Raw genomic sequence first — 15,212 nt, 5'->3', positions numbered from 1 at the left:
GTAATTGGCAACTTGACTAGAATGTGATTGTCACATGATTATGTCACATGACGACTTTGTTATTATTATTATTATTAATTAATTAAAGACTGACATTATTATTATTATCATTAGCATTATTAAAATAATCACTTAATCATCGGTATAATAATAATAATTATTATTACTATTCTGGCCACGACAATTACAACGAATCATAATAATTATAATGATAATAATAATTATAATAATAATACAAATGATAATAATGACTACAACAACGATTTCAACAGTTTGATTTCTTAAACGAAATTGAAATTTGAAAACGAAACTGAGAACCTTGAGGTTTGGTAATTATTATTATAAATATTATTATTATTGTTCTTGTTGTTGTTGTTGTTATTATTATTATTATTACGATATAATAAAAGTGTTATAATAAATATAATAAACAGAAATTAAAGTCAAGTAGCATGGTCATTCGGGAAGGCCAATAGTCTAATACTTGCTTTTTTTAAATTCATATTTCGTTTGCTTAATTATTTCTAAATGTGTTCGGACAAACGATGATGAGTAGGATGATTAAGTGATGACGATGATGATGTTATTATCTCTAAATATGATTGGTCAACTGGTTGTTAGCATTCGTTGGTGAAGATGACGATGACGATGGCGATTTTGTATTAGTTTTATTTCTTAACGATGATGTTGGTGATGAAGCGTAGAGTTTTATTGAGTTACTCATTATGTTATCCAAATCTTCATCAGGAACACACACCTCCACCACATCTTTCTCCACGTTTAACGCAACCACGGGTATTGTGGCTGTTGCTGCTGCCACTAAAACCGATGTGGCTGTTGACGCTACTTCAACTGTAGAAGTGGCTGCATTTTCAGGCGAAAGCTCGTAAGAAAGAACCTCGAATGGGTTTGAGAATAACCTTCTAGAAGGCGTTATTGTTGGCGTTTGTTTGTTGTAGATGATTTGTGGGTAGAAGTACTTGCGAGGTATGGTTGTGGTAGCTGCATCACTCGTCAGCCGCTGGTGTCGCGACGAGAAGCTGGAGCATATGTGTTGCCTGAATTTGTAACAAATGAGTATGACTGGGAGGATGAGTGTGAAGAAGATGACAACGACGATGCCCAGAGATAATGTCAGGTTGGATCGTCTGTGATAGCCGTGGATACTGAGCAAGATGCCTGCGTACGTGTGTTGTATGTGTGTTTGTGTGTGTGTTGTGGGCGAGTTTGTGTATGTGTGTAGTGTGTGTGTGTGTTGTGTGTGTTGTGGGCGAGTTTGTGTATATGTGTGTTGCGTGTGTGTGGGTAGTGTGCGTAGTGTTTGTGCATTTGTTGGTGTGTGCGGTGTTTTCACATTTTTGTTGTGTTTGTTTTAGTATTTTTATATTTTATAGTTGGTTGGTTTGTTTGTTTATGTTTTGGGGTTAGGTACTACTGATAACACTGATGACGATAATGATGGTGGATGGTAGTGTTCATGACGTGGTGATGATGATGACGACGACGAAGAAGAAGAAGATGATGATGTGATGATGATGACAGTAGCGAGGACGATGACGAAGTATAAACTTAAATATTTTGAATAGAAATATATTCGTGCAGGTGGCTGGAGCCATATATGATAACATTATGATTGTATATTGCTGTGTGTGAGTTTTTGTTTGTGTGTGTGAGTGTATGTGTGTGTGTTTGTGTGTGTGTTTATTGATATTTTTCGTTTTTTTTAATCAAATCGACATTTTTTCTAGTCTAATCATTTTAACTAACAGTGTCGTCCTCATCATATCATCATTATCGTCATCGTACTTATCATAATTATCAGCAACGACATCAACTGCCACTTAAACTAATGCTACAACGACATCAACTGCCACTTAAACTAATGCTACAACGACATCAACTGCCACTTAAACTAATTCTATACCACTACAACTACTGCAGCAGTAGCTGTTGCAGCCACTACAACTACTGCAGCCTTACTCACCAGTCGGAATGAAAATGAAAAAGTTGACGAGAAGCACAACAATCCACATGTACCACGGGCATCGACATCTCTTCCTGCTTTGACCATCTTCTTCTTTCTCCTCTTCATCACTTTGACGGCTGCCTCTACGATTGTTGTGGTCGTTGTGGCTGTTGTGGCTGTCGCCGAAAACTACACTTTCGCGGCCGTATCCAATCAATTCATCTAGGTTTTGTTATGCAAGGTTAAATGAATAATCTTTTTTTCAAAGGGTTATTGATGTTTTTCTTATATAGGGATGTTAAATAATATTATCATAGCTGGTAATGAAAATAGCAAAATGTTTGTATTTTATTTATATGATGTTATGTCTCTGTCTGTCTGTTTGTCTGTCTATCTCTGCCTGTCTGTCTGTCAGTCAATTAATTAATTAGTAATTTTAAAATAGTAATAGGAAGAAGAAGAACAACAATGATATAAATAAATATAATAATTTGGCCATAAAATGCAAATGATTCAAAGAATTGATACAGCAGTTCACAGACACACCGAGTGAGAGAGAGAAAGAGGAAGTTAGGAAATTAGAGAGAGAGAGAGAGAGAGAGAAAGTTAAAAAGAGAGGGAGAGAAAAAATGAAAAAAGACGGAAAGAGAACAAACAGACAAACATACACTAGAAAACAAACACACGTACGCACAGAGAGAAAGATAGAGAAGGAGGGGAAGAAAGGCAGAAAGTAAGAGAAGGAGAGGGAAAGAGATTGAAAGAGAGAGAGAGAGAGAGGAGAGAGAGACAGTACTAGCAAGTTCAGATTTCATTTTATACTGCATTACATCGAAAGTGATTGCGTAAATCGTAACGCATTTAATAGCAGTGTAAGCAGACGCAGATAGAGCCAGACGTGACTAATTTTTCGTTATTGAAATAAAATTATTTAATGTAGTAGTAATAATTAAAAATTATGTAAATACACTCGCGCATGTACGTAGTATAACGCCCCATTCACATCAATTTTATAAACACCACACACAGACACACATTCATACAAACATTCACACACACACATTCACACACGCACACACACACAGAAAGTTATGTAAGCGTGTATGCATTTGCATACATAATTATGTATAGTATCCCCATTTATACCTAGGGTATAATACCTGGTATTCACTTAGCGTATATCTAAACTGCTACACGGCATATATAAACCAAGTGCTAAATACACAACACACACACACAAACAAACAAACAAACACATTATTTATTATAAGCCTAGATAAAACATTCATACAATCAAAACTTGGGTTTAATGCTCGCTAAGCTAAATACTTTTTAAAAAAGATGGAGAGAGAGAGAGAAAGGAGAGAGAGAGAGAGAGAGAGAGAAAGAGAGAACATCCATATTACAATTTATAGCAAAGATGAAATGACAGAGATTAATAAAAGCCATGCATTTGGGTTAAACAGTTACATACAACATCAATACATCTATGTATAATACCTGAATGCTAGAATTATTATAAATAAATCATTTAAACCAGACGTTCCCAGCTCTTAACAACCCCCAAACTAAAGAAACCAAAAATAATTATTTGAAAAACATATTTCTATTTGATAAGACAGCATAAACATGTTTGTTTGTTTGTTTATTACATTTTATAAGTTGGACATTTATAACTAACGAATACAGATTTCAGTAAAAGAATGTGACAAAGATGTTTTTTAAATAAAGGATTCAAATGTAATGGAATTGTGTTGAAAAAATCGCCAAAATCACTCCCTTTCACGCAATTACTAATGTTAAAAATTAACATTTAACAGCACTGGTATAGGCAGAGCAGAGTATAGAAGGAAAAATCAACTCGTATAACTAATTGGAAATGGTTATTATCTTCAGATCATAATGTTCCAGTAAACAATCATTCAAATTATCGTCAATTTATATGTTTAACGAAAGAGGAAGAGAGAGAGAGAGAGAGAGAGAGAGAGAGAGAGAGAGAGAGAGAGAGAGAGAGAGAGAGAGAGAGAGAGGACTGGAGAGAGTAATCTTAACACATCATAATTTCAAACAAGAAAAATGAGCTCTTCAACGTAAAAGTTGCATTCGAAATATAATACATATCTTGAGGAAAACTATCCTTCCCTACGTTTAAAATTTTGTGATGGAAATTTTTAAAAAGAGACCAGAGAAACAATTTGGGAGAAGAGAGTGGGCTGTTTTGCAGGGAGGGTTATTTTGTATGGGCCTTCCTGCTATCTGGCCCAGGTCTCAGCCCTGTTGATACGAAAGGAGTTTTTTTTGTATAAGTTAATGAAAAGCAGATTTTATGAGATCATGAAAAAATAAATTTTTTTGCAACATAATAAAATTCTAAGCTCTCAAGTTTCAAAATGTCAACCTGTTTACTTCGCTCCAGAATTTATGACTTGCTATTTTGTTATTTTTATACGTTATAGCTGCTTGGGTGCGTTTGACGAACATCTTATTGTATATGAAGTCAATCCAGGTAGTAGTGGTTACTAGTTGGGGTTATTATTATTATTATATATTTAGAAAGAGAGAGAAAGAAAGAGATCAAAAGTAAGATAGAGATAGAGAGAGAGAGAGAGAGAGAGAGAGAGAGAGAGAGAAGTAAATAACGGCACCTATCTACGTAATACCTTTCAACGTACATTTAAACATAAATTGAATTCTATTAACTTTTAAATATTCCGATTTAACCAAACTCAGGTAACAATCAAGCGTCACCATGATCATCATCATCATCATCGATGACATCATCATCATCACCACATCAGAATCATCGTCGTCACATCATCATCGTCATCAGCATCGTCTCATTATCATAAAGACTATCATCATTTCCAACATATCGTTCTAATCATCATCATCATCACCATCATCGTTATCATGTTTCTTACCGCAATTGTTGGAGTCATCATCATTAGCATAACAATTTGTATGACGATGGCGACGAATATGATTATTATCACTATTGTTATTATTACTATTGTTATTATTACTATTGTTTTTATTATTATTATCATTATCCATTTTCAATTATAATTAAATGCACTTACTGTTTATAAAAAAAATCTCAACAGACCAAAATGGAAATTATCCAAAGGGACGAAAGTAACTCCTTGATTTATTTCATTTTAATATATATATTACAAATAAATACAAACTTATGCTATTAATGAATTATACGTTTCGAAGGATGCATGTATCATTGTTTTGTATATTCTTTCCTTCATTCATTATTTTATTCATTCATTCATTTATCCAATCAATAACTCAATCAGTCAATCCAACTGACGAATAACCAGAGAACAACCACCGATATTATCCATAATTATATCCAAATTATTTCATCCAAATCAAGGTAGTATCACAATTTTCCATTATAATTATAATTATCATTAAACACAATTACAATATCAATATTTACAAATATTAATATGTACGTGTACCCATACAATACAATGGTGAAAATCTGTTTTAGTGTGCTGATATACATATATCTATAGCTAGATACAGATATCTAAATTTATAATTTGTGTATGATTCACTATTGATATATATATATATATATATATATATATATATACCTATAATTTCTAAATATATTTCATTATATTAAAGCAATCCTAGGTAATGTTGTTCGACATAAACAGCGTCAAACAAAAATGCAAACTCTCTCTCTCTCTCTCCCTCTTTCTACCTCTGTTTGTATGTGTGTGTGTATGTGTGTTTTTGTGTGTGTGTGTTCGTGTCGTGTTTTTTGATGTTCAATGTTTTACGTTTTACTCCACGGTTAACTTTTTCAACTCATTTTTTACGTGCTTGCTCCTCTGGTTTGGTAGCAGAAATGGAGATGGCATTACGATGGTGACGATAAATTAATAATAATAATAATAACGACAACAACAATAACAACAACAACGGCAACGACATCAAAAACAACAACTGGAGATGGCATTACGATCGTGACGATGAATTAATAATAAAAACAACAACAACCACAACAACGACGACGACAACAACAATAAGAAGAAAAATATGAAATAATAAAAATAATAATAAATTCCACCTACCTTCTCCGGCATGGTTATCGATTAGATGCGAAATCGTTGCTATCCTGTCCGTAGAGTTCTTGTGGACAATCATGACCATTTCGATAAAGATTAGGGATGCACCGAAATTCGGTCCCGACTCCGGCCAAAATCCGGCTTTTTTTTCAAATCCGGCCCCGGCCGGATTTGGTGGCCGGATTTAGGGCCGGAGATTTAAGCGTCTATCAACTTTTAAAAATGTTAGAAATAGAAAAAAAATTTTATTGAATTCAATTAATTTTATGTCAATAAGTTAATGGCTAAGGCTAAGCTAAAGGCATACATGACACATAATAACAACATCACTAATTGTGAGGTGATCTGGACAATTTTCTTTATGCTATAACATGGGTTATGCATAAATTATAAGCTGATCTTTGTATAAAAGAACTTGTGCACGTGTATATACTATATATTGATAATTGCACATGACGGATCATATAGTTACATAATATATATATATATATATATATATAAATAAAGATATATATATATATATAAATAAAGATATATATATATATATATATTTAGAGAGAGAGAGATACATAAGCACATAATTTAAGAACATGGTATGTTAAAGGTTAGGCTAGGTATACATGACACATAATTACAACAACACTAATTGTGCGGTGAGCTGGACAATTTTCTTTGTGCTTTAACTTGGGTTATGCAAATTTGTGTACAGAATTTGGCGTATCACACAACTTATTCATATATTTGAATTAAATAACTATTTGCTTGGTGTTATTTTTTGATGTTCAAGATGTAGATAACCGTAAATGTGAGTATTTTTTCTAACGTATGTAAAATGGTAACTAAAATCCGGCCCCGGCTCCGGCCCCGGCTCCGGCCCCGGCCGGTTTTTGAATTTCAAATCCGGCAAAGTCCGGCCCCAGCCGGATTTGAAAAACCTGAATCCGGTGCATCCCTAATAAAGATTAATTATAAAGTATATATATATAAATGCATATATATATATATATATATATATATCAAGAGAGAGAGAGAGAGAAAGAGAGAGAGAAAAGAGAGAGAGAGTTATATATATATATATATATATATATATATATATATGAGTTATATATAAATGATAATAGACAAGATAACTATTATAGTTAAATAACATTATAGTTAAATGGACGGTTGGCTTTAAAAGTCCTCCACCTATATTTATGCAAATGTCTGTAGAATTGTATCGAGTTATTTAATCAATAAATAAAGCCAAATACTTGAAACTTATTTATTTAATTAATTAATTAAAAACAATCAGAGTAGATTTATTTAGTCATAACTCAAAATGGGATAGTATTATTATTGAATTGATTTACTATTATTATATTATTACTATATTTTTATTATTATTTTTATATTATTATATTTATTACCATTAATTGTAATAATGATAATAGTACTGTCTTCAAACTCAAAGAATTTACTTAAATTAAGAAAAAAAATTTCGTCGATTCTTCATATCCAAGCCAACAAAATCAAATCACATCTCACATCTACATATGACTACTGCCATTAATATTACATAAATATACTAGCTACACATGCATTTATACACGCATCTATAGTATTATACCATGTATATATATATATATATATATATATATATATATATATATATATATATATACAATAATAAATACGATACATACATGCATACATACATGCATACATGCATTCAATACACACACACACACACACACACACATATATATATATATATATATATATACATATACATTTACATCAATTTAGGTTAGAAGCCACCTTCATACATATAGTTAAGTTAGTTATTTGATATTCGAATCCGTTAAGGCATAAACGTTAAACGCCAGGGGCATATAGAGAATGCAAAAATATATATACATATGTACACACATGAATATATATACACACACACACACGTGTAACGACAATTTTTCAGGTAATGTTTAGTTTCGTTTGTTTTTCGTTTAATCATTCATTCATTTTTTCACTCAATCCTTTTAATCGTTCTTCCATTCATTTATTTTTTCATTCATTCATTCATTCGTTCGTTCGTTCATCCGTTCAAACAATCAATCGTTCGTTTGTATCGATAATATTAGTCTGGATTTAAAAATCATTCTTTAGCCAAGAATTTGACCGCTATTTAAACTGGAAAGAGAATGATTTCATGGAAGGCAGAGTACGCGTTTGTGAGCATGAATGTTTCTGTCTCCAATCCATTGGTCTGCCGCCTCTCATGTTCTGCTAACAATCTCGACCTATTTGGAAAAGATGCCGGCATGAGTTTGAGAACCTGCTCAATAAAGATTCCACTGGATGGATTATCGGTTGGAAACAGCAGCCAAACAACTCAACTACAGTATTAAAATCCATTCTCAGTCACGTGATAATAGCGTTCACTGTATAATGACATATGTTCTGTTCTATATGATCTACAACTGTTCTGATCTTACAATTATGTTTATAATGTTATTAATAATTAAGCAGTTAATATTGTTATTTAATTATTATTAGGTGACTTTGTTCAAACTGTAGTAAGAGTAGTTCTCATTAGATTGATTAATAATTGGCTAGGCACAGATGAAACTCAAATGTTAACAATGCAAAGCTAATTCCATAATTTGTGTTGTGTGTGTGTGTGTGTATTAGTGAGTTTTATTCCTACGTATTTTATCTTGTAGTTTATCTCAATTCTTACTTGTAATTTAATAATAAAAAAAAACCAGTTACATTACTTTTTAAAAAACTTAATGCTAGATCTACTTTTAAGATTCGTGTTGACTTTAATTAAATGCTGTGCGAAGTTTTTTTTTCATTTTTAGATGTCAAACGCGATTTTGTTTGATCATTTATCATTTAAATTAAATTCATAAATTATTATTTTTATTCACAATTAATAATATTCTAATTTATTTATTATATGATTCAAAAAGTTTTATCATTTTGTTTTTCAAACAATTCAAACTTGGCTAATCTGCTGATAACATATTATTATAAAAAGTTTATTTTATTTTATAATAATGTTATCTGCAGATTATTTTATAATATAAACTATTTAAATTGTTTAAAACAATTCATCAACTAATTTTTCATATATTTGAATTTAATTTTTTAAAACTAATTATTTATTTTTTTTATTCAGAGTTATTTGATAGCTGATAAATTATAATAATATAATCCAATTATGTTTTCGTTTTTCCGGAATCTCTCAGCAAAACACACTTCAAAGACAAGAAATGTAAATAAAATTATCATATATATTATATATAATTTATATTTTGCGGGAATAAGAAAATAAGATGAATAAATTAGTTTGAGTGAATGAATGAATATGAATGAATATATAAATAAATAAATAAAAAATGAATGAATGAATGAATGAATGAATAAATGAATGATTGAATAAATGAATGAAAGCATGATTGCAAGGAATGCAACTAAGTTGGAAAAGTATTATTTACTAATTACGTAATAATTTTACAAAGGATCAATATTCATCGCTAATATAATAACAGTTTCAGATCACATTCATTCTCCACAAAGGCACCAAAGCACCTCCATCACCACCGCCCATAAGTGTAAACGATATCAAACAGTATCAAACGTTGCGACAGAGTGTCTTTTCAGCTATCCAGTATCAGATATACAAACATAAGATCATCAGTGGATGTCTTGCTATAAGTGCTTCTGGTGTGGTATATTATCACACTCTGGATGGCAAGCGTAAAAGAAAATTCACCCTTTTGCTTTCTGGTTTCACAAGATTTTTAAGGTCTTTTGGTCATCATTTTTTTCTTACTTATCACTTTTTTAATATGATTTGTTTATTAATAATGTAATTAATAATATCTTTAAATTTAAACCAATCTTATTGTTTAATTTATTATAATATATATATATATATATATATATTTTATATTATATGAATTCAAATTTGTTTCATTTAAAATTTTGTTATTTTCAATACTTTCAAAATTTTAGGTCTGTCTACATAGGAACTTTGATTTCAATTGATTACAAATTGTCTTTGTGGGGCATTCAAGAAGTTAGAGACTATAGATATAATTAAAAATCCATTTAAATATCAAATATAATAGGAAAATAATTCTTTTTCAATTTAAATCAAATTAATTAAATTCTTAACAAAAATTCCTTTTCATAGAACTCGAGAGAATGGAACAAGATGATACCAGCTGTACACAAAAGATCGGCTGAGAGGGTACTTCAGGGCTGCCTTCGGAACAGTGGCCTCTACATCAAGTTAGGGCAGGGGCTGGTCTGCCTGAACCATATCCTACCCAAAGAATACATCGACACACTGGAGGTACTACAGGACCAGGCTCTTGCTCGAAAGAAAAATGAGGTATGAATATAAGGTCAGATTCCTCGTTCATTTGTTTATTCTCTCACTTATTTTTATTTGGCAGTTTTTAATAATGATAAATATAATATAATAATAATAAATATTATTATAATTATGATAATAATTACGATTATAATTATTATATTTTAGGTGGAGGCGCTGTTTTTAGAAGATTTCGGGATGAAGCCCATGGAGATGTTCAAAGAGTTTGATGATGTTCCAATCGCTGCTGCCTCTCTGGCTCAGGTGCACAGAGCTGTCACTCACGACGACAAGAAAGTGGCCGTCAAAGTCAGTTGCCCTTGTCGTTATATTTTTTTTCTGAGTTAAGGAGTGAGTGAATTAATGAATGAGTGAGTCGTCATTAAATGAATGAATGGATGAATAAGCGAATGAATTAATAAATGAATGAATGAACGAACGAACAAACAAAAGAACGAACAAATGAATAAATGAATGGATGATTGAATGAGGAGATGAATGAAGAAATGACAGATTTAACGGAAGAGTTAATGAATTTAAAGATGAATGAAAAGTGAATGAATACATGAATAAGGTAACTAAATCATTGCCTGAATAAATAATCAAATGAATTAAAAGGAACAAACGATCAAACGAACGAAAGAATGAACTGAACTGACTGAACTCATTCTCACAAATTAATTAGGTTCAGTACATAGACTTACAAGATAGATTTGTTGGAGACATAAGGACAGTTGAGCTGCTGCTGAAAGTCATAGAATGGATGCATCCAAATTTTGGATTTGCTTGGGTTCTACAGGTTGGAACCCTCATTCTATCAAACAATTAGTTAACCAGCAATCAAACAAAATCATTCTCTTCATTCATTCAGTCTTACATGAAGCAACCAACCAATCAATCAATTATTCAATCAAATAAAAAGGATCTAAAAGGTACCCTAGCCAAAGAATTAGACTTTGAGAATGAAGGAAGGAATGGTGAAAGATGCAGGCAAGATTTGAAGCATTTCAAATTTATATACGTTCCGAAAGTATATTGGATGTACACAAGCAAAGTTGGTAGATTGATTGGTCGATTGATTTTTCGGTTGATAATTGGTTAGTTGACTGGTTGGTTGGCTGGTTGGTTGGTTAATTGATTGGTTAATTGGTTGGTTGGTTGGTTGGTTGGTTGGCTGGTTGGCTGGTTGGTTGGCTGATTGATTGATCAGCTAAATTGATTTGATTGACCGGTCAGCGTTGAAATGATTGTTCGGTTTGATGGACTGATAGATGGATTAATTGATTGATTCTATTGGTCGATTGATTGGTTTATTGATAGATTGATGATACTAATAACGATATGATACTAATAATGATATCAATCAGTGATGATATCAATCAGTGATGATATCAACCAGTGATGATATCAATCAGTGATGATATCAACCAGTGATGATATCAATCAGTGATGATATCAATCGATGATGATATCATCACTGATATTCCAATTGATACTATAATGAAGAAATATTAATTATTATTATTATTCCTACAGAGGGTCTTGACGTGTGAGTACATTGATGGCTGCAAGGTCAATGACCTTGACAGGATCAAACAGATGGATATCACGGTTGCTGAGGTACTGATGATGATGACGACGATGACGAAGAAGATGATGATGATGATGATGATGATGACGATGATGACGACGACGATAACTGTTAGTACCGTCATAATTTTTCGATTAGGTCAACGAGAAATTAGTGAAATGTTTCTCACACCAACTCTTCCACACTGGATTCGTTCACGCTGACCCACATCCAGGCAATGGTTGGTTGGTTGGTTGGTTGCTTGGTTGATTGGCTGGTTGATTGGATGGTTGGTTGATTAGTTGATTGGTTGGTTGATTGGTTGATTCTTTGATTGGTTGATTGGTTGGTTGGTTAGCTGGTTGGTTGGTTGGTTGATCACTGATACCAGCTACTAAATAACTACTCACTCCAACTACTAAATAACTACTTACTTATTCCAGTTACTAAATTACTGATCATTTATTTTTGCAAGCCGGTTGATAAATTATTAACTACGGCTATTGAACCACTACTTGCTACTTATTCATTCAATTAATGACCACACATTTTTTATCTACACTATATTATTTACACTATACTCATCTTTGCCAACCAGCCCTCTAATTACTTATGTAAATACTTTATTTATATTACACCGTAGTATTTGTAAGAAAGGACAAACAGAACAGATGCCAGCTGGTTCTATTGGACCATGGTCTCTACGAATTCCTATCCATAAACGATCGAAAGTACCTCTGCCGATTTTACGAAGCTATCATGACAAGAAATGACCGCCAGATGGAGTTTTATTCCAGAAAACTTGGGGTCAAAGGTCAAATCTTTAATTTTGTTCTCGTTGTTACTCGAATAATAATGAAACGAAATGATCTTTTATTTAACAACAATTCTTAATTTACAAATTTATGACAAATAATAACGGTTCATACGCTTTTGCAAAACACGCTTGTTCCCTGAAAAATGTTCGCCACGAATGCCCCACAGATTACAAAATATTCAGCGAGATCCTGGTCCAGCGTCCAATCAGCATCTCCAGCATCAAGCTGTCTAGTGTGATGACCCCTGCCGACCTCGAGTACATGAGGGTCATGGCCCAGAAACATTTCGATAAGATCATGGCCGTCCTTAGAGATATGCCCAGGCCCATGCTGCTCGTCATTAGGTTGCTGGGGGTCGCTGGGATAGGGTCGGGGTCTGTTTATCTTTATCATGGATGCTTTATGAATTGCTATAGAGATTGATGGATGACTTGGTAGATTCATGGATGAATGCATGGATGGATGACTAGATAGATACATGGTTCAATGGATACATGAATGGATGGATGGCTGAATGGATACATGGATAGATGATTAGATAGGCGAAGAGATATATAGATGGAAGTAGTGCGATTAAAATTAAAATGCTTGCACTTCCTGCCCAGAAACTTGAACACCATCAGAGCGATCAGCAAACAACTCCACCATCCTGTCGATAGATACTCTATCATGGCTAGATGGTTCGTTCATTTGTCTATCTCTATCTATCTTTTTCTTTACAAAAATTCAAATAAATTATTCTTTAAACCAATAAACAGTGCTATTTCTGGCTCGTACAACAACAGATACACAACGAGCAAAAGAAGGAAGATCGTGAACACTTTGAAATACTTCTACCACATTTTCGTCTTCGAATTCAAACTCAGGTTCAATACAATGAGATTGTTTGATGGTGAAGTGTTTGGTCCGGTTTTGCAGTAACCGAGTTCGAAAGCAAAGCAATCCAACCTATCACACACATGTGTGATGAGTTGTTTAAATTAAGATGCATTTAGATTAAATCTTTTTTAATACGAGTTGTATTTTGCATGGGTTTTAAAAGAAATTGTAATTTATGGGTTTTAGCAGTTATTTATTACTGACAACATATATAATATCAACCTTTCTGCTATGATAAGTTTGTAGTAGCTTATATAGTTAGTTCTTTTAAAATGAAGAAATGGACAAGTGAGCGAGAAAATAAGTGAATGAATGAGTGAGAAAATGAATGACTGAGTAAATAAATAAATGAATAAACAAATGAAAGAATGAAAGAAAGGAGTGAAATTAATATTCTTTCATAATTGTCGGCAGAACTGATAATTTGAAGCAGAGGCTACAGCAGATGGTCCTGTTCGTCTATATAAGAGTGATGAGTCGTTTCTCGAGGGCACTCCCTCTTGAAGAGATCCAACGAATCATCACTACACAGGAAGAAAGTCGGTAGAGAGATAGCTGGATTTGATTGATTGGTTTATTGATTGATTGGTGTGTTGATTGATTAGTTGGTTGATTAATTGGTTGGTTGTTTGGTGTGTAGGTTGATTGTTTGATTGGTTGTTTGGTGTGTTGATTGATTGGTTGTTTGGTGTATTTGTTTAATGATTGATTGATTGGTTGATTAACTGATTGATAACTGAATGTTTAGTTGATTGATTGATTGGTTTGTTTGTTGATTGATTTTTTGGTTGACTAATTGATTATTTGATTGATTGGTATATTAGCTATATTGTTTGATGATTGGTTTGTTTGAATAATTTTACCTAAATTAATTTAATTATTCAGTAAATTTAATTTTTTTTTAATTTGTCACAGAAATGGGTAATTTGACGAAATAACAAGAACCAACTTTGCTCCATACATCCATCTATCCATCTATTCATCCATCTTTCAATCAATCTATCCATTTACCCATTCATTCACCAATTCATTCATTCATTCAGTCATTCTTTTACCCACCAACGTAAATTTATTATGCGTGTAATATATATATATATATATATATATATATATAATATATATAGAGAGAGAGAGAGAGAGAAAAATGTACTCATTTTTTTACATTTTGTATCAAAAAGTGTTATTCCTGAAAGTTATGTAAATAATACTGAGTCTATTATGTTTAATACTGCATTATATTATTGTAAAAAGTTTCTCTCTTTGTTTCTCTTTAGTTTTCTTTTTCTCTCTCTCTCTCTCTACATATATATATATATATATATATATATATATATATATATATACTACTACTACTACTGCTGCTTGATTATCACTACTTCTACTACTACTACTTCTACTACTACTCCTACTGCTGCTTAATTATCACTACTGCTACTACTACTACTACTACTAAATTATTACTACTTCTACTACTGCTGCTTATTTATTATTACTACTACTATTAATAACACTACTTCTTCTT

General features: G+C 32.2%; 2 protein-coding genes across 2 annotated transcripts; one reads left to right on the top strand and one right to left on the bottom strand.

The window, feature by feature from the left end:
- Positions 1-592: 592 nt before the first annotated feature.
- On the bottom strand, positions 593-6,142 carry HELRODRAFT_170534 (hypothetical protein; the record flags this gene model as incomplete). The annotated part of the gene is made up of 5 exons (XM_009016351.1): positions 593-1,179; positions 1,985-2,188; positions 2,763-2,868; positions 5,691-5,692; positions 6,064-6,142. 5 exons carry the CDS (start codon positions 6,140-6,142, stop codon positions 593-595), a joined length of 978 nt encoding a protein of 325 aa, XP_009014599.1.
- Positions 6,143-9,779: 3,637 nt separating this feature from the next.
- On the top strand, positions 9,780-13,732 carry HELRODRAFT_76709 (hypothetical protein; the record flags this gene model as incomplete). Its single annotated transcript, XM_009016350.1, has 11 exons — positions 9,780-9,850; positions 10,060-10,123; positions 10,241-10,441; positions 10,592-10,732; positions 11,109-11,222; positions 11,346-11,477; positions 11,960-12,043; positions 12,153-12,234; positions 12,637-12,807; positions 12,978-13,155; positions 13,417-13,732. Coding segments are annotated over 11 exons (1,554 nt in total), but the record flags the coding sequence as incomplete, so codon positions are not given.
- Between the last annotated feature and the right edge of the window lie 1,480 nt (positions 13,733-15,212).

Source organism: Helobdella robusta, assembly GCF_000326865.2.
Source record: "Helobdella robusta unplaced genomic scaffold HELROscaffold_18, whole genome shotgun sequence".
Classification (NCBI taxonomy): domain Eukaryota; kingdom Metazoa; phylum Annelida; class Clitellata; order Rhynchobdellida; family Glossiphoniidae; genus Helobdella; species Helobdella robusta.
This window is presented reverse-complemented; position numbering and strand designations above follow the sequence as displayed.